This window comes from Nilaparvata lugens, chromosome X (genome assembly GCF_014356525.2).
Source record: "Nilaparvata lugens isolate BPH chromosome X, ASM1435652v1, whole genome shotgun sequence".
In the NCBI taxonomy this organism is placed as follows: domain Eukaryota; kingdom Metazoa; phylum Arthropoda; class Insecta; order Hemiptera; family Delphacidae; genus Nilaparvata; species Nilaparvata lugens.
In genome coordinates, this window is record NC_052518.1 from 102,558,651 (window position 1) to 102,583,657 (window position 25,007).

The following is a 25,007-nucleotide window of genomic DNA, read 5'->3' on the forward strand; positions in this document are numbered from 1 at the left end:
TACACGGTGTAAGGTTATGTCATGACATGGGCCTATGCATGTTCCTATTATTATGTCACCTTCTTGTGTATCACCAAGTACCGGTCTACACATTCCACAGGTTTATATTCTCCAATGTGAATAATAGCTGAGATTTCATGTATTTATGTAGATGAAGTGTAGTCTTAGTAACACTATTTTATGGATAGGGGAAGTGGTTCGCTTACCACCTTCATCCATCCTTGGTCATATGTCATAAGCACTTAAGTTCAAAACTGCAGTTTTGAGAAAATAGATCCAAAGTTTTCTTGTATATTTTATAATAATAGCCTTAATTTGATCATGTTTGAATAAGGGTAACCGTCCACTGGAACCGTATTCAACTGATCCGTTCGGCTTTTGGATCGGACGAATCTGCCGGCCGAATATGGTCGTCCATTGGAACCGTTTACGTCAGTCTAGTTGCCATTTATTGAATTAACTACTACGGTATCATAGCCATCAAAATTTTACACAAACAATGATTATACAGTATTGAGATTTTGAAAATTGAATGAACAAATATCCATCCACTAAATAAGTTATTTATTATTAAGCAATGTTTGTTCACAAATTCCTTTGAACATCACAACTATGATATCTTTAGTCTCGCATATCCCACAATGGAACATGCTTTTGAACCAAACTTATCAACTTTTCATTGTCCATAGTTAAAACTTTTTAACAGAACAAGTTCAAAAAACAAAAACAGACAACACTGTGAAACAATTTTGAGGTTAGGATGATGTTGTCTCAGCTCGACTTCGGCCGAATCATAGAGAAACAGTAGCATAAGCTTGTGCTGATTTATTTACATAGAGAAACAGTAGCATAAGCTTATGCTATTGTTTCTCTATGGCCGAATAGAGCCGGAAAATCCCATTCAATTCGGATCGAAAACTTGATCGGCCGGAGACGGCCGTCCATGGACGTATGAACCTTTTGCAATGGACGAGCATCTATTACTTTCTTTGTTGGGGGATCGTTCGGTCGCGTTCGGTAGTTTTCGGCCGATGCTAGCTCGGACGAAAACGGTTCTAGTGAACGGCCCACCTAATCTATATATTGATAATACTCACAAAGTAAATGAAAATTAACTCTTACAAAAGTAGAAAAGAAATATTTAAGTACATAAAAAAGTATTACAAGCTAAGCAATTAATGGAGGCCAATCCTGAAGGAAGAAGAGGTAGAGATCGTCCAAGGAAAACCTATCTTGACAGCAGGTTTATAGAGAGGCAAACATATGAGTGAAATGAGAAGATTGGATGGCGACAGGAGAGAAGGAGATGGTCCGAGCTACACCCGACGAAGTGAGGCACGAAGGGTTAGGGAAAGGAGAAGAACAAGTATTACAAAAGTATCAAAACAGCTTTATTATTTAGTTACAACCACACTGGTAGCCGAAACGTGGCTAAAACAATGCCAGGTGATGAAGTGAGCGACCTTATTATAATACCTGAGTAACCTTATAATACTAATGATGATTATTTATTGCCTGGTAGGCTGACTGTGTGACCTGGTTCCTTATTTCTCATCAGTCTCCACCTCTTCACATTTCAGATCTCCAAGTGCACTTTCGAGCTCTTCAAGTGCATTACATTCCAGCCCCTCCACTCCGTCTTTTTCTACTTCCATAATGCAATCTTGAGAAGAAGTAGATGGAAGTTGGTCTGGGGTTCGAAGTGGATCAGGAATCTCATTCAAGTAATCCCTTACAGTTTTGACCTTGGTTTCGCCTTCTGGCATGTTGGAATGTTGGTTTCCTGTAACAGATTACAAGTTGTAAACTGAATTACAAAAATGAAAACTGAAAACAAAGTGATTGTGAACTAGAGTGAGGTTCACGTCAAAAATCTTCTATATTCCCAATACTAGAACAAGTAAAAATTCACTTGATTATGAAAAAATTGGTAATTTCATGGCTTTAAATTTCTCGAAGTAGTGAATTAGTTTTCAAGTTTTCAACATTTTTTCTTTGGCGTACAAATTAATTTTATTTTATTCATCGACCTTACAAATTCAAAATATTCAAATTACTTTTCCTGTATCGAAAATCATGTGTCCAAAACAGTGATGTGACTCATAACCTCATTTGGACGATATGAACTTTTGATCAAAATTTGGGAGATTAGATTTCTTTATTTATGTATGTTACAATATTTACTGGCTTATACACTAATTTACATTAAATGACGATAATGCTAGTTATTCAACGAATTTCACAAAGTATAAATAATTAATCAATGAGAATAAATATAGAATGCAATTAGAATAACGATAATATAATAATGTGATGTAACTTCATAAATCGGCGGTGTTTCAACAAATAATTGTCGATTCTTTTAGAAGGATATAAAATATCCTTCCCATTAACACACGACCGGGTAAGAGAGGAGAGAGATAGTACAGGCTCAGCCTAGTTTTTCTCCCTGATCATAATATTATTATGACAGTATATTGTACAATTAATGAATGAAATAAAAATACATAATGGACGATTTTTATTAACATTGGTGTTTCTAGCCTTGGTTAATAGACAGTTTTACATTAAGATTGGATTGAAAGAGGTATTCAGCTGATATTCATATCATTAATACAGAAAGGAACAAACTGAAATGTTCTATTTCACAAGATCATTGATTGAACCTTGGTCGCAGAAGAAGAGTTGACCTATAGGGCAGTATTTGATTGGCATTGGTATTGCTACCCTTGTCTATCATTCGACAAAGCATTTTCTGGCTCACTAACGTTGCCATATTGTTTTTTTTCAACAATGTAGGAATATAATTAATTAACAAAATATTTAATCTCTATAATAAAAATTTATTCTTCAATCATTGAAGAATATTTTTTTCTTGGTGAATAAAACATAAGATTATTTTAAACAAGAATGAACAATTAATATCACATCAGATATACTGGTATCAGCTATCCTCTATTGAAGGCAGTGACAAGGCAGAGAATCAGCAATGCTGTTCTCCTATCTTATAATATAGCTAAAATCCTGACAAACATGGATCCAGAAAAGCAATGTTACCAACTAAATAATACAGGATCAAAGATTTCAGACGCTTGGAGATCAAATGCTATAGTATAGTATAGTGAGGTCCACGTTATAATGGCAGTGGAGAAAGATAAGAGAACAACGTTGCCGATCCTCTGTCTTGTCAATGCCTTCTATATACGGTAGCTGATACAGGTTTATTGATGTAATATCAACTGTTCATCCTCCTTTAAAATAATAAATTATATTTTATCAAGCAAGAAATTTTATATTTTCCAATAATTTTATAATGAATTTTCATAGTTAAGATGAAATATTTTGTTAATTAATAATTAATTCTACATTGTTAAAAGACTATCTGGCAACAGCGCAAAGCGAGAAAGAGATAGCGCTATCCTTTTTGTTGAATGATAGACAAGGATAACAATATAATTGCTAATCAATCACTGCCATTATAACGTGGACCTCACTATAGTTATGACCAGACAAGAGTGTTTCGATTGATGCAGAGAAAGAAATACGATTGTTTCTTATGCTTACAAACAGTAAAACTCCTATAATTCGCAGTTCACGGGAACGTTTACTATGGATTATAAAGGTGCGTACAGATATACGCGCCGCAAACATGAGCAATTCACTTTTAATCAGCTGATGCCAAAGTTTTTATATCTGTATCTTACCGTTTCTGTAAAAATACAGATATAGTCAGCTGATTAAAAGTGAATTGCTCATGTTCGCGGCGCGTATATCTGTACGCACCTTAAGGGTGACGAATTATCGAGGCTATGTCGGTGTTAGTATAGTTGAAATTAATCATGGAAGGTGATGGAGGAGAAATACGAATTATAGAAGGTTTACTATACAGTTGAATATAGATATTATATAGATAATTGGTGTATTGTACGAAACAAAAATATTGATAGAAATGTATTATAGAAATGTATTGATAGAATTGTTTTAACTCGGATTTTCTTTTGTATGTATGTAACGCATTTACGACCAAACGCGTTGATAGAATTCTATGAGATTTGGCAGGAATATTCCTGTTTTAACTGCGCGTCGATGTATACACAAGTTTTTTTGAAAGTTTGCATTTCAAGGATAATATGAAAGGAAAAGGAATTTCCTCCATACTTCGATATCACTACATACTGTATATCTACTTTGAAAATAGGATTAATCAGACTATAAAATTATCAATAATCAATCAGCTGAAAAGTGGATTATTCATTGCATGCATTACACATATGTCTGGAGAAGCAATGTCTATTTCTGTAAGGTCTATGGTTTCAATATTTTGTTTTGCAGTCATGGTATTATAAATAAAACTTTCATCATCTTTACTATCTCTAAAATTAAAGGGTTGATGATAATAGACTGTAAAACATATGACTGATATTTTGGAGAAGGACTGGTACAGCTGGAACTATAACAGGTGACTTGTGGATGAGAAAACTGCGTAAGGTCTACTGTTCACAGAACTACTAGTATCCACTCAATTATTAAATGATTTTCATTGATCTTTATAGAAGTGAGTTCTTTTTGCTCGTTTCAATTTTTCACATGTGAAAATCATTTGGAATTTTATCGTCAGTACTGTAAGTCGGATACACACTTCTCATGCAGTGTTCCGATCCGACTCATGTCCGATTTTTCAGTGGGACGGAGAGCAGGGTGGGTGGTAGTGACGGACAGGTCATACCGCATTCGCAGTCATACTATCATCTGCCTGAATGATCAGAGTCGGATCGGAACGCTACATGAAAGGTGTATCCCGAGCTTAATACAACAATCCAAATACAAAATGTCTGTATGAAGTTGGGTTTTATATTCGTTGTGTGGCTTCCTAATATAAAAAATATTTCCTTGCTCATTGATCTATAAGCCTCATTAACGAGGATAATTTAGGGAATAACATTATGCCGATAGGCGGCTAAATAATTAAAACTACGATTATACTATTGTGATTGTGTTCAGAGTACATTTTCCTTTGTTTGAATTATGAAATTTGAGGATTTTTTAAAAGTTGTCAAAACAGCTGTTCTACAAATAAAATATCGACATGTGTTCTTTTGAATAAACTGCTCTACCTACCTACCTCAAGCACAAGAAGGAGGTTACAAAGTCAATTTTTTCAAGGATGGGGTGGACCCCCTGTTAGTTTCCCAGGGAAAAGACTCATCCCAGTTAATAGAGCTGATAAATAACTATACAGGGTATGAATTTGAAAAAAATAGGTCAAGTCATTTTTGAGAAAATCGTGAAAAACATGGTTTATTAGCAATTATCCGCCATTTTTCTCAAGAATATTACGGAGCTCCTGCAATTTTCCCAGAAATGAGACTAATGTCAGTTGATAGGGCTTATAAATAGCTATCTAGGGTATAAATTTGAAGAAAATCGTTAGAGCCGTTTTCGAGAAAACCGTGAAAAACATGGTTTTTTTAGCCATTATCCGCCATTTTGAATTGCATTTTATTGAATTTCTTATTGTCGGATCCTCATGGTATAAGGACCTTAAGTTTAAAATTATAAGTTAATCGGTTAATTAGGAATGGAGGTATCGTGTTCACAGACACACACACACACCCACACACAGACCAACACCCAAAAATCATGTTTTTGGACTCAGGGGACCTTGAAACGTATAGAAAACATGAAATTAGGGTACCTTAAATTTTTTTTGGAAAGCAATACTTTCCTTACCTATGGTAATAGGGCAAGGAAAGTAAAAAAACATTGTGAAGTACACACGATGTACAATGACCACATAATACGTGAAGTCAATTAATGTGTACAGGTTACAACAGGTCTGCAATATTGTTTTGTCTACGATAATGTAGGTGTGATTGTTTTCTATTATGTGGGTGACACCTACACTGACATAGTCACAAATTAAACATTTTTACACATTAAAAACAAAGGACCTAATCTGAACACTCTAGAATAATTTGAAATATATAAACATACCAGAAGAGAGCCCCACAAAATCCTTAATGAACAGACAAATGTCAAAGAAATAGTCAGCAATCGACTTATTCAAGTCACCGGATTGACCGTGTTCTTGTAGCAACCTTGTGAAATACCACGCTCTCAAATCATTTTCATTAACATAATCTGCTGGCTGGAAAATATAAAAAAGAGTAGATTGTATTAATTACACTGTTGCACCCTGATGATTCAAAAATCAAAACAAACACAAAAAATGGAGACATGACACATCAGATACTAATACATACTTGAAAAATTGCTTAAGAACATATAGTTGAAAAAGTTTTAGTCATTCATTATTCAGCATGAACTATCCTACATCGAATTGTGAGAAAATATCTTTTATCCTGAAACATCCTTATTTTTCTTTGAGATCTGCAGCATGCAAATGGCAATGAGAACAATATTTGGTTGCTATAATGAAGCTTGTAGAAATGTAATCTCTGAGAACAAAATAATGACTATGCCATGTTTGTTAATTTTTTTGTAGTTTACTTTTTGTCAAGAACAACATGATTTGTATGATGAAAACCCTGCAACCCAATCACGAGGCGGAAAAACCACTTTGTAAGACCTAGGATTAGGCAACACAAATCTATTAGAAGCCATAGGTATCAGCAAATTATGTTGTACAATAAATTATCAAGTAGTGTAAAAAAGTTACCAGCGAAAAAGGTGAGTAGAGTCCTAGGTGACGGGCTAAAGGTGAAAGATTTCTATTCTACTGAAGAATCTTTGCAAAATGAAATTTTATCACACAGTATGTGAAATTATTATAACCTTAATTTGTAATTGACTATGCTGACTATCGATTGTATGTAATTTGAATTAACTTGAAAATTTATACCTGAAATAATATAGCATTATTTGACAGTGTGATCTACAACATGCGCATGCGTTGTATTACGTTTTTGAATATTCAATTGTTGACGATCGGACTCATGTCATGTGACCAGTGTGCCATCGCAAAGGAATGAGCACATAAGTCATGTGACCAGTGTGCCATCGGAAAGGAATGAGCACATAAGTCATGTGACCAGTGTGCCATCGGAAAGGAATGAGCACATAAGTCATGTTCACATCCTGCTTCTTTCCGATTTTACATTATTGCAACTACAGTTTTTGAACGTTTAAACGCTAGTCTCAAACGACTGTCGGACATACCGTGCATAATGTTTTAGTAATATGCCAAGCAAACACAGAGATATTTTAAAAAAGAGTCTAGATTTGTTAAGTGAGCAGGTAGGTTACGTGGCACTTTCTACGGTGGCGTTTTCTACGATCCCATTTCAAGCGTGGCGTTTCCTACGTACGAAAATTCAATCGCGGCGTTTCCACGAAGAACTGCTACCTGTACTCAACTTGTATCTGTTACGGTTACTTGTGTCTTGAAGTAGCCTATCGGTTACTGTACCACATCTAATACAATCCATACAAATAACGGTAAGTTACATTACTGGAAAGATAACAGTAACAGATACAAGCTGAGTACAGATAGTTCTTTGTAGGAAACGCCATGATTGATTTTTGGTTTCGTAGGAAACGTAACTGTGGGAAGTGCCACGCTACTAGCAGGTAAACACCAAACAAAGAACTGTTCAAAACTCAGTGATGCTATATCGAAAAATGTATTAAAAAATGTAAATTGTAATGTATGAGAAACACACCCAGCCAGCTATCGAAGCTGCAATGTCAGACCGTCGCAATTGAATTTCTAAAAATCAGGAAATCGATTAAAATAAAATATATTACGGAAGAATGCAAGATTTCATCAAAAATTACAGAAAATATACACAGACTCCCAATTCAAACATTGGAAGTGCAGAAAATGAGATTCTTGAGAAAATTGGTGGGCAAAACGAGAAGAGATAGATGGAGAAATGAAAGGGTAAGACAAGAGGTAGGGAGGAAGGCGCTAAGTGAGGACGTAAAGGAAAAGCAGCTCAAATGGTTTGGACACGTCACCAGGATGGAGGAATATAGAGGAGTAAAGCAAGCGGTGGAGGCCAGGAGAGAGGGAAAAAGAAGCAAAGGTAGACCGAGAATGAATTGGGAGAGTTATCTTGAAAGTCTGGGTCGTGAGAGAGGGAGTTCCATGAGGGAAATGAGGAGAATGGCTGAGGACCGGGAGGTGTGAAAGAGGTGGACCGAGGCTGGGACCCCTACGCTGTAGCGGCAGAAGGGGAAAAGAAAAAGAAGAAGAAGAAGAAGAAGAAGAAGAAGAAGAAGAAGAAGAAGAAAGTGCAGAATTAACTTTCGTCGTAGGAAAACATACCGAAATTGGAAGAGCCATGAAGGAAAGTAGAAGGTACCAATAAAATGTTCAGTTCATTTTGAGAAAACAGTTTTCTGTTTTTTGTTACTGGTTTGACCAATTGACCAGAGCAAATAATCATGTGCCTACAGCCTAGATTTCAGTAGTTAGAACAAAGTAAATTACTGAATTCAAAGATTCATTCACTAAAAATAATTGAATGGAATTCAAATGGACTAGTACTAGTATCTATAGTATTACAACAGGAGTTCGAAGCACTTCTAAACATAGAAAATAAATAAGTTGAAAATCTTTTGAGACAAACGTTTTTCTGCCGATTAGAAAGAAGAAAAATTATTATTCTTCCCTTCTCAAAATCTCTTGATGTATTCAATTGTTAAATAAATTATCTTTTGACTACCTATCATAAAATATATCCCTGGATATGTCTATATGGTTGGATATTATTTTGTAGTTGAGTAAGTTTTTCTGACGAAGAAAAATGTTGCTAATTTTATATATAAAATGGGAAGTTTGAATTTAAGCGAAGGTCATTTGCATCTCAGCTTTGGGAAGAAGTGGGGTCAATCATTCATTTTATTCCATTTTGCAATCAACTTTACATTCTATGTACTTGTAAGGCCGGTTTCCGAGCTCGGGATTTGGCTAAGTCCTAGACTTTAAACAGCCGGAGTCAGAAAATTGGCTTTCCAAAACGGGGCGTAGTCGCAGTTTTTATTACAGTAGTCGCAGTTTTTATTTTCTCATTTCTATAATTTGAAACGTTTTTCCTTGACGAAATTGAACATTTCTAAATAATTCAAAATAGCTGAAACTTTACACTATTCTCTCTTTATTTTATTTTGTGTTTAATTTTCTAGTTTTTTGAAATTTAATTCAAACGTGACTATGACAATGACTGCGACTACGCCCCGTTTCGGAAAGCCAATTTTCTGACTCCGGCTGTTTAAAGTCTAAGACTTAGCCAAATCCCGAGCTCGGAAACGGGCCCTTAGTGTCTACACTAAGAATAGATCAAATATAAACTTACTTCATGCAATGGTATTATAGGTGAGATGGCACCATCGTTCATCATTCGATCATAAACTTGTTGTAGTTCTTTTTTTCCTGCCTCTGTTTCACCATCAAGTATTTGATGAAAGAGACAGAACTCAGTCAAATCGAATGTTACCGCAAAAGGCCCACTGAAACAAGATTTTGATAAATGGAATATTGAGTTACATGCAAATTGGAATTTTACGGAAAACCGTCCACTGCAACTAAAAACGCCCATTACAATGTTTTATGCGTATATATATGTTCTAAAAATATTCAATATTATTAGATAATTGTTATGAAAATTATAACATAAAAATGTGGTACACTCACACAACTTTCCTTGCTCATTGAACTGTACTGTAAGCTTCATTCTTGGACGAGAATAATTTGGGTTAGGGGAATAACATTATGACGACTGGCGGCAACATGTTTGAAACTACGATTAGACTACTGTATGTGTATATATTATAACTGTTTTCAGAGTACTTTTTCCTTTGTGTAAATTGTGAAATTCGATGATTTTTTAAAAGTCGTCAAAACAGCTGTTCTACAGATTAAATATCTCGACTATGTGTTCTTTTTAAAAACTGCTCTACCTACCTACCTCATGCACAAAAATGAGGTTACAAAGTCAATTTCTCAAGGATGGGTTGGACCCCCCATTAGTTTCCCAGGGAAAAGACTCATGCCAGTTGATAGAGCTGATAAATAACTACACAGAGTATGAATTTGAAAAAAATGGTCAAGTCATTTTTAAGAAAATCGTAAAAAACATGGTTTCTTAGTAATTATCCGCCATTTTGCTCAAGAATATTACGGGGCTGCAATTTTCCCAGAAATAAAACTCATATCAGCTGATAGGACTTATAAATAGCTATCCATGGTATAAATGTGAAGAAAATCATTAGAGCCATTTTCGAGATAACCGTGAAAAACATGGTTTTTTAGTAATCATCCGCCATCTAGAATTGAATTTCTATGAGATTAACTAAAAAAAAGTTTCCAAAGATCGCCCACACACCTTGGAAGAACTAAAGGAGCGAATCAGAGAAGAGCTTTACCAATGTGCCAAAATACGTTAAACTTCAAAAATACGCTACATCAGTGAATTGCTGCTTTATGGCCGCCATTTAACTGATGAAATTTCCAAAAAAATAACTATATTCAAACTGAATTGAACCCATTAAAGATTTTTTCCAATTTGAACGGTTCATTACTTATAATCCTTCCAAACACGTCAATCGGCTCTGCCCAACCTGTATTTTAATTTCAGCTCTATTTTATAAATTTCCAATGCCCGGTTTCTAGGACATTTATTAAATCTAAGGGACAACTTGATTTACTCTAATAGCATCGCAGGAAATTTCATTTGTTCGAAAATGAAAATAATATTCTATCAATTTGAAATGTTACAATAAATATAGTGAATGTAGTTTTGAATGACTACCCGTTGGGAAAGAAGTGGGATATCTGTAGTCTATATACATTTTCACAACCCGTTTAGAGATTCCAACTATAATAAAATATTATAAAAGGAGAGTAACTTACTCAACTAATGCGTCGTCCGTATTTATTGGCTGTTTGTAATACAGAGCATATAACAGGTAAAGTGCACCTTTCCTATAAGACTTCGGATATTCAGGAAGCATGAACGTTTTTGCAATAAGAAACATTTCCGGTACAGCGTGATTCAAGAATTCCCCATGATCTTCTAAGCCTGCTTCTTCATGCAAATCATATAATCTGAAAACCAAAAGTTGACAAATCAAGTTAAACATTTCATCATAGCTTATACAGAACTAGTTACCCACTATTTCCCGAAGATTTGAGACATAGACTTAAAATTCCGCAATATAGCCATTCCAAATCTCAGAGAAACTGGCACTTCATGTCAATAAAATTATATAACTCCACACCAGACAATTTAAAGTTACTAGCATTCACTCACTTTAAAAATAAAATTACATATGTATTAGTTAATGAATGTTTGTACACAGTAAATGATTTCTTTTTTATAAACTGGGTACCATTTCTCTTATGATATAATGAGTAACTTGTGATCTATGATTTACATGATTTGTTAATTTTATTTTTATATTTTTAAGACTGATTAATGAATAATAATGATTTAAAAAAGATGTATTTTGACGAAGTCGATGAATTTTTTGTAAATATTGAATGACAAATAAAATTCTATTCTATTATGATGAAATTTTGGATAATTAGACAGGAATTGATAACTAGTACAGAAGATAGAAAACATTATGGAAAATTGAAAAATCACACAGTATATCTATTCAAATTTCAATTTCTAATGATTACCCAATCAATTACAATTAGATTATTATATGGAGGTATTGGAAATATTAATTGGTAATAAGTATCAGCTGTTGTAGCTATGGTGAAAGTGATATTTTCGAGCTCAAAATTTAAGTGATTTTATTTTATATTTTGTGAATATTTGAAGTTTGGTTTTTGTTTTAACGGAAGTTTCATTATCAATCTATCTAAATTTGAAATTCGTGTTTTATTCTGATTCATAGTTTCAGATTGAAGATTTGGTGTTGAAATTGAAGTGAACATAACCTACATAATATTTGGACGATTTGTGACAAAATCAGGAAATTGAAGAAGTTTTGGGCAATAGCATGGTTTTTCTTTTCCGACTATTGTATTGTTCTAATAAATAAATAAATATGAAATAGCATTGTATGGGCTGTATATTTGGCATTTGAAATAATATGTATATTTACATGGATGATAATCCAATGTCTTTTTTCTTTAGGTCTTCTTTTGATATAAATAAAAATATAAATCTCAGTACCCTTTTAAATTATTTTGCCAGTGTGTGTGTTATTTTTTCAAGTCACTTGAAAATGGCATTAATGTCCCAAACATGATGTGACAAAATCATTTAAAAGGGTACTGAGATTTAAATTTTTACTTATGATACAATCCATGTATATGAATCATCTCTTATTAATTCTTAGTTATTAAATAAAATGACTTGGTGGATTTGCTATAAATAACATTCGTATATCCATAAAGAACGGCGGAATACATTTACACAAGGATATGTACCTATCAAGCTAAGTTCACATTATGTGGGACTCTCAATCGCTGGGTTGAGAGCCCAGCCATGTAGGAGTTTAATTCCTACAGATGTGCGTAAATGCACATCAATAAACTGCCCAAGTAATGCCCGGTTTCTCAGTCGTTCAATAAACAACGCTATAGCTATTGATTCAATAACTTTATCGATTCAATAAATTTTCATTGGTTCCTTAAACATATTTATAGAATCCATAGCTATGGAACGATTTATCTGTTCAATGAATCTGGCAACATGGCATGATTCCAAACCGGCCACTTTCGTAAACAAATTTTATATGGTAGCCATCGTAACCAACTAAATCTTGGTTGTTTTATTCCTTGCTGTTTGTTGTGAAGTTTAAGTTGAAGGTTATTTCCTACAGTATTGACATTTTTCATAAGTTATTATTTATTATAGCAGAGAAACGAGACCGTGGCAAGAATTTTGCTGAGGTCGAAAAAGACCAATTAGTATAAATTTGCCTAAAGTACAAAACTGTAATAGAGAATAAAAAGACAGATAAAATTCGATAAAAGATGAGAGCATGGCATGGGATGCAGTGAGAGAAGAATATAATAATTCTATTCAAATCATCGGTTTGAGGGAGGTGAAAACTTTGAAGTCCCCCTACGATGGATTGAAGATGAAGGCCATTTTGGCACTATTTCGTTCAATAAACAACGCTATAGCTATTGATTCAATAACTTTATGTATTCAATAAATTTTTATTGGTTTCTTAAACATTTTTATAGAATCCATAGCTATGTAACGATTTATCTGTTCAATGAATGTGGCAACATGGCATGATCCCAAACCAGCCACTTTCGTAAACAAACTTTATACATGGTTACTATGGTAACCATGGTAACCAACCAAATCTTGGATGTTTATTCCATGCTGCATGTTGTGAGGTTATTTCCTACGGTACTGACATCTTTTGGCTGATGTCTCCAAACCAAGCTGAAAACAAACATGGCTGACACCAAATAAGGGTTATCAATGCTAAATATAGTGCAACTTTGATTCTGTTTTGTTTTTAAAATACTGGTGATTTACACTAATTTTAATTTGTAATTTAATTTTTGTAACTTAATTTTTTTATTGCAACCAAAAATTTGACAAATTGATCCATTCCATAAATATTTATAGGCTGAATTTTGGCACAATAGTTTATCGAGAGATTTATGGATTCAATAAGTTTATGGAGCGTTCTAGAAACGCATTTCTCATGTTTATCGATTCAATAGAGTTATTGAATGGATTAACAGTTTAAGGAACGACTGAGAAACCGGGCATTAGACTGGCATCCTCACAGAGAGAAACTTGCTTCAGCCTACTCATGGTATACTGTTAAACTGCATCCTCCCATCTCAGTGAGTCACTATGGAGAAGAGATGTCTCTCCTCCCCACCCCCCATAAGGCTTCCAGAAATCTTTCAACAGTGATCCTCCCCAATGCTCCCAGCCCACATAAATTATTGATTATAAAAAATCATTATGAAAATAAAATCATAAAATAAAAAATATATAAAATCTGTTCTCCCTGAACGCCCAAAGGATCAATATTATCTCTTTAAATAAAAATGAATGTCTGTTTTTGTGTTTGTTTGTTCCCTATAGACTCGAAAACTACTTGACAGAACGGCATGAAACTTAATATGTTGTGTGAATATTGGGGATGGTTTCTGACCAGAAATTTTAATAGGGGGGCTAATAATAATTATATATTAATCCATTTTACAGACCTATGTTTTCGAAATTGTCGGCCGAGCGGCTAACGTAGAACGGGAAGATCATCATGATTCAAGATCATGTTGGGGTAATATGATTTAGCATAATATATTATATTATGAACTTACCAGCTGTAATAAACACGTCACTCTGTCATGAAATTGTTAACTGGTATTAAAACGGTAGTTTTAAGCACATAGGAAGTCCGTATTTTATATACTATATTTTAAAGTCACATTTTATATAGAAACTTGCCGAATGAAATAAGAGAGGCGGAGGTGTATAGTCTAGCCGTTTACCGAAGGGGTGTGGACAGGTGGCTGTATCACATTGGCTGGGAGGCAGCCGAAGCTCTGCTCCACTCACATTATATTCGATAACTATCAGAAAGCAAGAACTATCAAAGGATTTGTCATATTGATTTTTTTCCCTCTATCAATTCATTACATTATAAAATGTATACATGACGCGAACTCACAGCCTCCTTCATTCCCTGCGATTTATTGGACTGCACAAGAAATAAAATCAATCCAAAGTTTGGCTAATATTTTTCTTTTTATCTTTTATTTCTTAATTAAGTATTATTTCTTATTTTACTATTATTTGAATTTGTATTTAATCCATTATTATATTCTGAATCTTATCTTTTCATTTATAATTATTTTATGTAGTGACTGCTTGTGTTGTCTATGGCTAACACTCTCCTCCACACGCAGACGTTTAGGCTTTGTGGAGGAATGCAAAAAAATCTTGTAAAGCTACATGTTGCAAGTCATTGTAACGTGGACGTCACTATAGGTATGGCATCATAACAAGGTCAGTCATAGTTATATAATATAAAATGAATAAAAGGTAAAAAACTTACATGGATATCGCGGAGAATCCCATTTTCCTCCATACTTTAGCAAAATCTACGAAATTTTGATTTTTCGATTTACTGAATTCTGACAGCAATCGAAAACAATCATCTTTGAAGCCAATAACATATTTTTCTCCCGGTAAATTGTTATACAAGGTAGAAATCTCATCTTCGCTTTCTGAAGAATCCTCATTGGAAGAATCATCATCGGGAGAGTCCTCATCGGAAGAATTTTCATCAGGAGATTTCTCATCGGAAGAATTTTCATTGGGAGAATTTTCATCGGGAGATTTCTCATCGGAAGAATTTTCATCGGGAGAGTCCTCATTGGAAGAATTTTCATCGGGAGAGTCCTCATCGGAAGAATTTTCATCGGAAGGATTTTCATCGGGAGAATCCTCATCGGAAGAATTTTCATCGGGAGAGTCCTCATTGGAAGAATTTTCATCGGGAGAGTCCTCATCGGAAGAATTTTCATCGGGAGAGTCCTCATCGGAAGAATTTTCATCGGGAGATTTCTCATCGGAAGAATTTTCATCGGGAGAGTCTTCATCGGAAGACAATTTCAAATATATATCTATTTTTTCCTGAAGCCATTGTGGCAGGTCCTTAATTAAACCTTCATTTCTCATACGCCTCAGTTCAGGGCGGTTCGATAATAGATTTTTGAGGACTTCACTGTCACTTTTTGTAGCCAAAGTTTTCATTTTTGAAGCCACAAGTACATAGGCCCTTTTCAGTATTTCTTCAATATTGTTACGGTCATCAACTTCATTAATGATGTCTTCTAATTCCCCATCTTGTAACAACATCAAAGGCTTAAATTCCTCAATGTTTGGCGGAAATTTGTCTACATATTCTAAATACCTTAGCTGTGAAGGTTTTGGTATTATTTGGTCTGTATCTGAGACTTCTTTGTTGTCCATTATGTAACTGGAACAAATGCAAAATGTTTTAATGAAAGAGGAGAAAAAACGAGGACACATTAGAATATAGGCACGGAATCCAGCATTGAGACCTAGGCCTACATATTATATCAATAGAGGAAGTCAAGACGAGTTTAACCATTACATTGTTGTCGATTTCCAAGGATTAGCTGAACAAATATGGAGGAAAGTTGAAATTTTTTCTCAGTTTTTATTTTTATTATTTTTTGTGGCTTCAATAGGTTTTATAATAGTCGAGTCATATGTAAATTTTGACGAGAAATCCAATAAAGCCAGTTTCAAGTTCGTATCTACAATATTTTTTAAAAAAGTGTAATTTTTGCTTAAAAAGTGGTTAACTTGTTTATTTGGAGATTAATAGGTACTTTGAACTTTTATATTTTGTAGAATAATAAATTCTAAATAATGTATTTATGTTCAGTCACTTGATGGCCTAAACTAAAAATAAAAATGCACACTCCATAACTTACTTATCAATTTTCATTCTTGACTATTTTTTATCATTTTCAGTGGGTACTAAATTGACCAAATCTTATGCATAATTTTACAGGGAATCCGAAGAAACAAGATTGAAGATACTATGATACTATAACATTGAGATGGGGTTGGTAGTACTGAGCTGCCCTCTGCTGGTTGCATGAGTGAATTGCTCCGTGTTTTTAGTAATTTCTAGTGGTTAATTGCAAATTCGTACGAGTTATTGGTGTATGGTTTAGTTGAGTTGTGAGGTACCTTTTGTTTGTATTCGAACTGCGTGAGCTGGTGAGTGGTTTGACTTGCTGAAGGTGAAACATAGACGCTGTTCTTTCGTAGATGCGAGCCATCTTTCTTTTTGCCAGTTTCCGCTTGTTGTATTGTTTTCGTTAAGAGACCTACCGTACTTTAAGACTATAATGTATCTGTTTATCTAAGACAGTAGATAGTGAGATAACAGTGAGTGGGGTGGGTGGCAGTCCAAAAGCAGGCACCTACAACTGTTTATATATAGACTGGTCACGTGTTGCGTTTCTATGACAACTACCGACGCTAAAATTTGAACAAAGTGCGGCAATAGACTGTGTACTATCGATACATCTGTTGCAGCGGCGACAGCGTCTTTCTTATCTTTTGAGGTGATATCTGATTAAACTCTGTACTTCGTTCACGACTGTTATCGTTCAACAGCTCTCCTGTGACTTTTGTTTTCCTGTCTTATCACTTTACAACATCCATATTTGCAACTGATTGATCATCATCACGAATGATAATATAATGAGTGCGGATTCTGATGTCGATAAGGATAATAATATGTTTCTGTCTACCACCCGATCTTCTCTTGGCAGTGATTTGTTGGGCTTTGAGGACTCAAGGGACAGGGACACAGAGATAATTGTGCTTAAATGTAGAGTTGATGAACTTGAGAGGGAACTACAGGAGGGACGAGAGCACTGGCAGCATGAAACAATAGAGCTGATTTCCACTATTGACAGCTTCAAACATCAATAGAGGCTCTTGACGCAGAAGGGGTAAAAATGGCACGTTAGAGGCTGATATTGCCCATTTCAGAAACGTTTACTCTCCAGGCGACACTCAACACAATAGGACACCATTAGATAGTAATACCGTTTCAATTGATAACTATTTTGATATTTTGTCGGGCCTTAAAAGTAAATCACAACACACAGCCAATAAAGTTGAAGAAAAATGAGATAAAAAGTTGGTAAACGATTATAAGAAGAAATCAATGGTAAAAAATTTGGAAAAGAATGTAAAACAAGTACTGATTGTGTCTGATAGTCATGGGAGAGACATTGGATGGGACTTGAATGAGCAGGTGAAGGGAAGTGGGTTTGAAGCAACCGCAATCTCCAAGCCAGGATGCAATTTTAACAAAGTGACACGCGACATTGACGTTCTTGCAAAGGACTTTAACCTGAATGACATGGTAGTAATTTTAGCTGGTACAAATGACGTCGTTAATAAAACAGTTCAGCCCACGAATTTTGATTTGAGTAAAGTAAGATACCCCACATCTATCAGAGATGAGAGAGCTTCGATGCAATTGGAGAGTCCAAAACAACAACTTCAACTGTAGAATTGAAGAACTAAATAATTCAATAGATAATACCGTATTTGAAACACATAATATCTTATCAACTAGACAGGCTAAGGATAAAGTTACAAATCGACAAGGGAAATTGTTAGTGAAAATGATGGAAAGTAATTTATTTAATACTATTAATGGTAGAAGCAGGAGTGATTCATGTGGTGAATTCACATTTGTTAGTATGCAAGGAAAGAGTACAATTGATATGATATGGGTCAAAAGTATTTTCACTGAAACTGTAACTGATATCAAGGTTGAAGAGATTATTCTCTCATCTGATCACTTGCCAATTAAATTGAAACTAGCTTTTTTATTGAAAATAAACAACTAATTTATACAGACAGGGTAGGCTTCAAAAAATTAATCTGGTCATCAGACAAGGAGTCAGCTTTTAGTAGCTTGATGTTGTCTTTTAATACCGAGTTAAACATTGATGAAGCCGAAATTGACTGTGGCTATTCTTATCTGTTGTCCGTTATAAAAAAAGCTGCTGAACAACTTACCCTTGTTAAGAATACCCATTACAGAATAAATAAAAATAAACCATGGTTTGACTATGAATGTATTACATTTAAAAAGAGTGTCCGTAAAGCTTTTCGAGCTGCTAAAAAAGGAAACTTTTCTAATGATGTCCTCCTACCGTATTTGACCAAAAGAAAGGATTACAAAACATTCATTTACAATAAGAAAATTATATAATATTAATAATATTAGAGATAGATTTTCCAACTGTAGAAATGTAAAAGAATTTTGGAAGGCAGTAGCATACTTCCATAGAAAACCTGTCAGAATTAATATGATTGCCGGAAGTGTTGCCAGTTTTATTGATGAAAAATTTGCAAAAACAAATAAATTTAAAACTGCATCAGATTCTTGTTTTATAAGATTTGCATCTGTTCAACATAACACCGCTACAAAAGCATGTGTTTATAGCAATATTGTGTACAAAGGAAATGAATACAACAATATTAAACTCTTGGTATTAAAAGAATGCTGTTGCAATGTGATACTTGGTCACGATTTTTTTATGAATCACTCTACAATAAGTTTAGCATTCAATGGTAATAAACAGCCTCTTGTAATAGATAATAATTCTACAACCACACCACCCTTGAAAGATTGCCTCTTGGTGGAGGCCATGATAAAACCATGTTCCCTTTTCAATGACTTGACTCCCGATTGCCACCCAATAACAAGATGACTATGAATTCATGAAGAATGAGGTCAATCGCCTCCTTACAGAAGGAATAATTGAGGAAAGCCAGTCCAGTTGGCGTGCCCAGCCTTTCATTGTAACCAATGGACAGAAGAAACGAATGGTCATAGACTATTCACAGACTATTAATAAATTCACAAATTTAGACGCATACCCTCTCCCATTGATCGAAGATCTTGTAAACACAATTGCCAAGTACAACATTTTTAGTACTGTAGATTTCAAGTCAGCTTACCATCAAATACCGATTCTTGAGAATGAACGACATTACACTGCCTTTGAAGTAGGCCGAAAACTTTATCAGTTCAAACGAATACCATTCGGAGTAACCAATGGAGTAGCTGCCTTCCAACGTACAATAAACGGACTTATAGAAAGAGAAAATTTGAACGACTGCTTTGCCTATTTGGATGATGTTGTCATTTGCGGTTCAGATCAAGAAGAACATGACAGAAATCTTAAGAAATTTCAACAAGTAATTGAATTGTATGGCTTGACTATAAATGAAGAAAAATGTAACTTTTCAAAAAAATCATTGAAGTTCCTTGGGTATGAGATAAAACATGGAGAAATTAAACCTGACCCAGAACGCCTTGCACCACTCATGAACTTTCCACCCCCAAGAAATGCTAAAGAAATGAAACGACTCATGGGATTACTGGCTCATTACTCCCGATGGATTAAAAACTTTTCTCAAAAGATTCACCCCCTTGTCCACATACAGAAATTCCCTCTATCTCAAGATCAGATGGAAACTTTGGAATTGTTGAAAAATGAAATTGCTTCCGCGGTACTGCTCTTTGTTGATGAAAATGTACCATTCATAATTGAGACAGATGCATCAGATTTTGCAATTGGTGCAACATTAACACAAAATTCTCGACCAGTAGCCTTTTTCTCACGAACTTTGTCCCAAAGTGAAACCAGGCATTCAGCTGTTGAGAAAGAAGCCTATGCCATTGTGGAGTCTATAAGAAAATGGAGACACTATTTACTACGAAAACAATTCACTTTGATCACTGACCAAAAATCAGTCACATTCATGTTTGGCACTCAACACAATAGAAAAATAAAAAATGAAAAGATACAAAGGTGGCGCCTAGAATTATCTGAATACAAATTCAACATAGTCTACAGACCTGGAAAAGAAAATGCACCAGCTGATGCACTCTCTCGTATATGTATTACAGCTGGTTGTTCAACATTGAACTCAGCTTTGGCAAAATACCATGATGAACTTTGTCACCCTGGTGTAACTCGTTTCTACCACTGGCTCAGAATGAAAAATCTCCCCTACACTGTAGATGATGTAAGGAAAATTTGCTCCAATTGTGCAATTTGCTCTGAAATAAAACCACAGTATATGAAGACAAAAGGAAATCTGATTGAGGCAAACCCAGAGTATGCTCACATTCGTCGCCCTGATGGACAAGAGTCCACTGTGTCGCTCCGTCATCTTGCCCCTAAGATAACACGAAAATCTAGCCGGGTAGAATGATATGATAAACCATATGTTTTCGTTGTCATGGATTCATTCATAAATATCAAATGTTGTTGATCCGTTACTAGTAGAAAGTCATGTTCAATTTTATTTGATTAAAGCTCTACAAATGAGGAGTTTACTTATTTCAACAAGCTTGGAAGCATGGGAGTTAGCAGTAAAATTATCAGATTGCTCGATCATTTGTATAGCCATGCAATATTAAAAGTAGGTGATAATATCATTCCTGTGGAGAGGGGTGTTTTGCAGGGCGATTCCATCAGTCCGCTGCTCTTCTCTCTCTATGTAAGCGATATAGAGGATTATTTCAGGAATCAGGGTTTACACGGTGTAAATATGAATGGCCAGTTTGATGTATTCATGCTCCAGTAAGCGGACGACATTGTAATTTTGGCTGACAGTCCTTCAGACATGCGTAGAAAACTTCGGTGCTTGGAGACCTACTGTTAAAGCATACAATTAAAAATAAATACGGATAAGACAAAGGTGATACCTTTCCACAAAGGAAGATTAGGGAAGTTTTTACCTTTTTACTACCTCAATGACAAAATAGAAATCGCAAAAACGTATGAATACTTGGGGGTTGAGTTCTCCAGTTCAGGTACATTCTATTATTTTTGCTCATCCATGTGTACAAAGGCAAAGAGCATTGGTGCAGCTATTAGATATGCTCTGGCTAAGGCGAAATGCAATACATGGGAGAGTAAAATAAAGTTATTTGAGACTGTCTTATTACCGGGAGTATTACATAACTGAAATATGGGGTATGTTCAGCATAGAATCCATAGAAAAAATTCAATGTCAATTTTTCAAATGTTTACTTTTCTTGAATGGCGGCACTCCTGTCTGGACAATCCGTATTGAGTCAGGAAGGTTCAAATTGGCTTTCATTGTGTTCTGTAAAGCCGTCAAATGGTTGATTCGAATACTGGAAATGCCAAATAGTAGATACCCTAGGAAGTGCTACGATATTATGGTATCAGAATTAGCGCAGGGAGGAATTGATAATTCAAAGCTCAGATTCAATTGGGTAAATTCACTAAAAGACCAGGTTTTCAATGCCTCAGCAGAAAATTTGTGGACGAATCATAGTATTGATGTGAATGTTTTGAAACAACGCTATGAGGAGCTTATAGAAGCATATTGTGGTAATCTGTACAACTTAGATGTAGGTAGAGCCATCGATTCCCAATCCTCTCCCAGATACACACAGTTGAATCCAAATTTCATTTTAGGTGAGCAGTTCAAATTTTGATTGGCCTTTTCGAAGATTCGTTGTTTATTCCAACCTGAGTATTTACCTGTATGTTGAAGGGAAGGGTATTTGGATAAATTGCAAAGAGCACTGTCCAATCTGAAACTTTAGAACTGATGAGACGGTAGAACATTTTTTATTAGTATGTCCCATGTATTGCCACATCAGGAGGCGATTCACTGCCAAATTTACTCAGAATATTGTAAATGACGCAGATAAAGTAATGGTACTGCTATCCAACTTGAGTGTAGAAAAAATAAATTCCGTGTATAATTTTACAGTAGAGGCGCTCAAAATAAGATCAGAGATACTAAGCATAACAGGTTGAGCCGGCAGTGAGTCTTTTAACAATCGCAGCAATTTAATCATGACGTTTCACTCAATTGAATGAATTTTGTTATCCTGTTTGTAATTATAATCTGTGTTTTCATATTGTTTGTGTATTTTGTCTGTTTGTATCATGATGATTGTGACTTTGTATGGAGCGTGGCCCCGATTGCAAATAAAGATATTTATTTATAACATTGAGATATTTTAAAAAGAAAGCAAGAAAGTGTTATAGTACATTAGGTTTATAGTACATAAAATATAGTACATTAGGTTTAAATAAAGTAGGCTACATGTCATTTTTACCTAATTTATGTACATATAAGACTATCCTCCATATTATGTTCTATTTCTTGGTTTGCATAATTTTATCAAAAATGGGATTATCTAAATCGAATTGAATGATATTTATTAGTTTATTACTATTTAATTTTGCTGTAGTGTAGATATGAAATCTTCTTTTACATTAATTTTAATTTACTGCTTTTGCTTCCAACGTTTAAAATCTTCATATTAGCATTCATATTAATATATTTATGGTTTTCTTCTATCAAGTGCTCCACAAGGCTGATTATTGAGTATTATATTTTGATTTTAGAGCTTGAATGTGCTCCTGGAAAAATAAATAAATGGTGATTCATGTTTTTAATAACTTTTATAAGTAGCCCATGCAAAAAAAGTAATTTTGAATGGATATTTAAAATACAATATATTAATATAATGGAATACAAAATGAGTTCAATAATGAATTTTAGATTTAATAAAATTAGTTATTCTTGAAAATATAACTTATTTCTTATTGCTTTTGGCCATCATCAATAAATAATTGTTACTGGTGAAGAGTTGCAAAGCGTCTTTGCAATCAACATTCAAATAATTTGAAATAATGAACTAATGTAAATAACTAAATAACTCAAATATTGAAATAAATCATTAGTTCATAATTTCTTATGAGATTGAAAGATGCTTTGCTCGTCTCATCTCTTCACTTATTATTCATCACCGAAAAAACCATTTCCACAAATGCTGAAGTGGCAGGGATAGAGAGTAAATATGAAACCACGTTATACAAATTCTTGAACTCATCAGCATCACATGCACTGAAAAAATGTAGCCGATATTTAGTTAAAATCTGACAGTCTCCGCCACTCTACTAACCTAAAATGTTTTGACTTCCTCGTACTTTATTATATAGAACTTTATTGAGCAAATGGTAGTATGAGTAGAGCCTAAAGTGCAGCCGGAAAAGCTGATAATCTATTGACTGAATTATATTAAAAAAAAAAACAAAATTAAACCGTTGTTGATGTACTTACAAATTCTGATTACGCAATTGACTCCAATCTGCAAGCTCAAATTTTCTGCAATTATTGATCCCACTTCTCCACTGCACTTTTCTCCACTACACCACTTGAGTAAAAACACAACACAAGCCACCGTAATGCGCATGCGTAAGTAACGGTTTTTTCCCGTTCCGTTCCTTGTGTGATGACAGTTACCGAGCACTGCGACTGGAGCTGGCAGCGAACAAGTTATACTATAGAATACCTTTGGAACATCAATTTATTAGTCCAGTCCAGTCAAATGGTCATTTTCCAGGAAACAGCCTCAAAATAATTTTTATCGTCGATTTTATTTTGGGGCACTGAATTCAAATCTAAAATTTGCTGAATCACCATAGGGCGACTTCACCCCTAAAACCCCACAAAAACTCCCAAATTTTGGGACTTTTTTCAATTTCGAAAACCTCGAGTTTTTCGAGAAAAGCATTCCTCACAAAATTAATGAAAATAGAGTGTACAATAAATTAAGTGGTTGCACAAGGTTGTACGATTTCAGGTTTAAAAAATGTGTATTTTAGAAAGTTTTTTAAAAAATTCTGGAAACTCACTTCTTCCAATCTATACAGCTTGGAGTATTACCGTGTAGAGTACCGTAATGATTAAAAATCACATACGCCTTTGATGTGGAAGTACAATTATTTCTGAACAAGATTCCTCTAAAAATACAAATTTTGAAATTTAGTGTAGAGGGAGTGGGAGTAGGGCCTACTATAGTGTGTCACGATGTATATCGTAACTAGAGAAAGGAATTGAATTTAGGGCTCATTTATTCGACGCTCGGCTATCTTTCATAGAATCTGAGGGGTCAACGTTCAAGCCAGCCACTGGCCTACCGCTCAGCGATGCTGCGCATCCTCTCTCCCCTCCCTCTCGGTCACTGAGGGAGGCTCGAGAAAGGCCAGCAGGAGGCAGTCGAGTTCGGAGAGCCAAGTCGAGCGGTCGAGAGAGGTGAGAAGGAAGCAGCGAGCAGCTAGCAACGTCACAGTACGCCTTGTACTAAGTGAACTCCGATTTCTTCAGCGACCGGGAGTTGTGTCGAGGCTAAAGTCGATTAGCCTCTCACACAGTGAACTCCGCTGCTCTACACTCGTTTGGGCGAGTGTTGAACGACATTTAACCTGTTTAGACGACGGGTTGCCAGTTTTGACCAACGACAACACGTCAGGTTTGGTCGAAACCTGACTCCCCATTGGTAGGCCACCAGTGGGACATCGAGGCGAGAAAGGACATCTGGGAAGGTGTGGAAAAGCCTTTCCCACAACTCCGCAGCCGATCCGGACCCCAGGTGGACAGCTGGTGCCCGGCAAGTAGGACTTAGGA

The 25,007-nt window shown here is 35.0% G+C and overlaps 1 protein-coding gene across 1 annotated transcript; it reads right to left on the reverse strand.

The window, feature by feature from the left end:
• Positions 1-1,374: 1,374 nt before the first annotated feature.
• Positions 1,375-23,786, reverse strand: LOC111043776. The gene is made up of 6 exons (XM_039442876.1): positions 23,661-23,786; positions 15,019-15,945; positions 10,877-11,071; positions 9,321-9,474; positions 5,995-6,148; positions 1,375-1,783 (listed from the first exon to the last, which is right to left on the reverse strand). The coding sequence occupies exons 2-6, from the start codon at positions 15,936-15,938 to the stop codon at positions 1,545-1,547; spliced, it is 1,662 nt and encodes a 553-aa protein (XP_039298810.1). The 5' UTR covers positions 15,939-15,945; positions 23,661-23,786; the 3' UTR covers positions 1,375-1,544.
• Positions 23,787-25,007: the final 1,221 nt, after the last annotated feature.

Excerpts from the sequence above, each read along its gene's own strand:
- LOC111043776 (XM_039442876.1), bottom strand. The coding sequence starts at position 15,938 with ATGGACAACAAAGAAGTCTCAGATACAGACCAAATAATACCAAAACCT. Across the intron at positions 11,072-15,018 it reads GGATTCTCCGCGATATCCAT|ATTATATGATTTGCATGAAG; the intron begins GTAAGTTTTTTA and ends TTTGGTTTTCAG. Across the intron at positions 1,784-5,994 it reads TTTTGTGGGGCTCTCTTCTG|GAAACCAACATTCCAACATG; the intron begins GTATGTTTATAT and ends AATCTGTTACAG.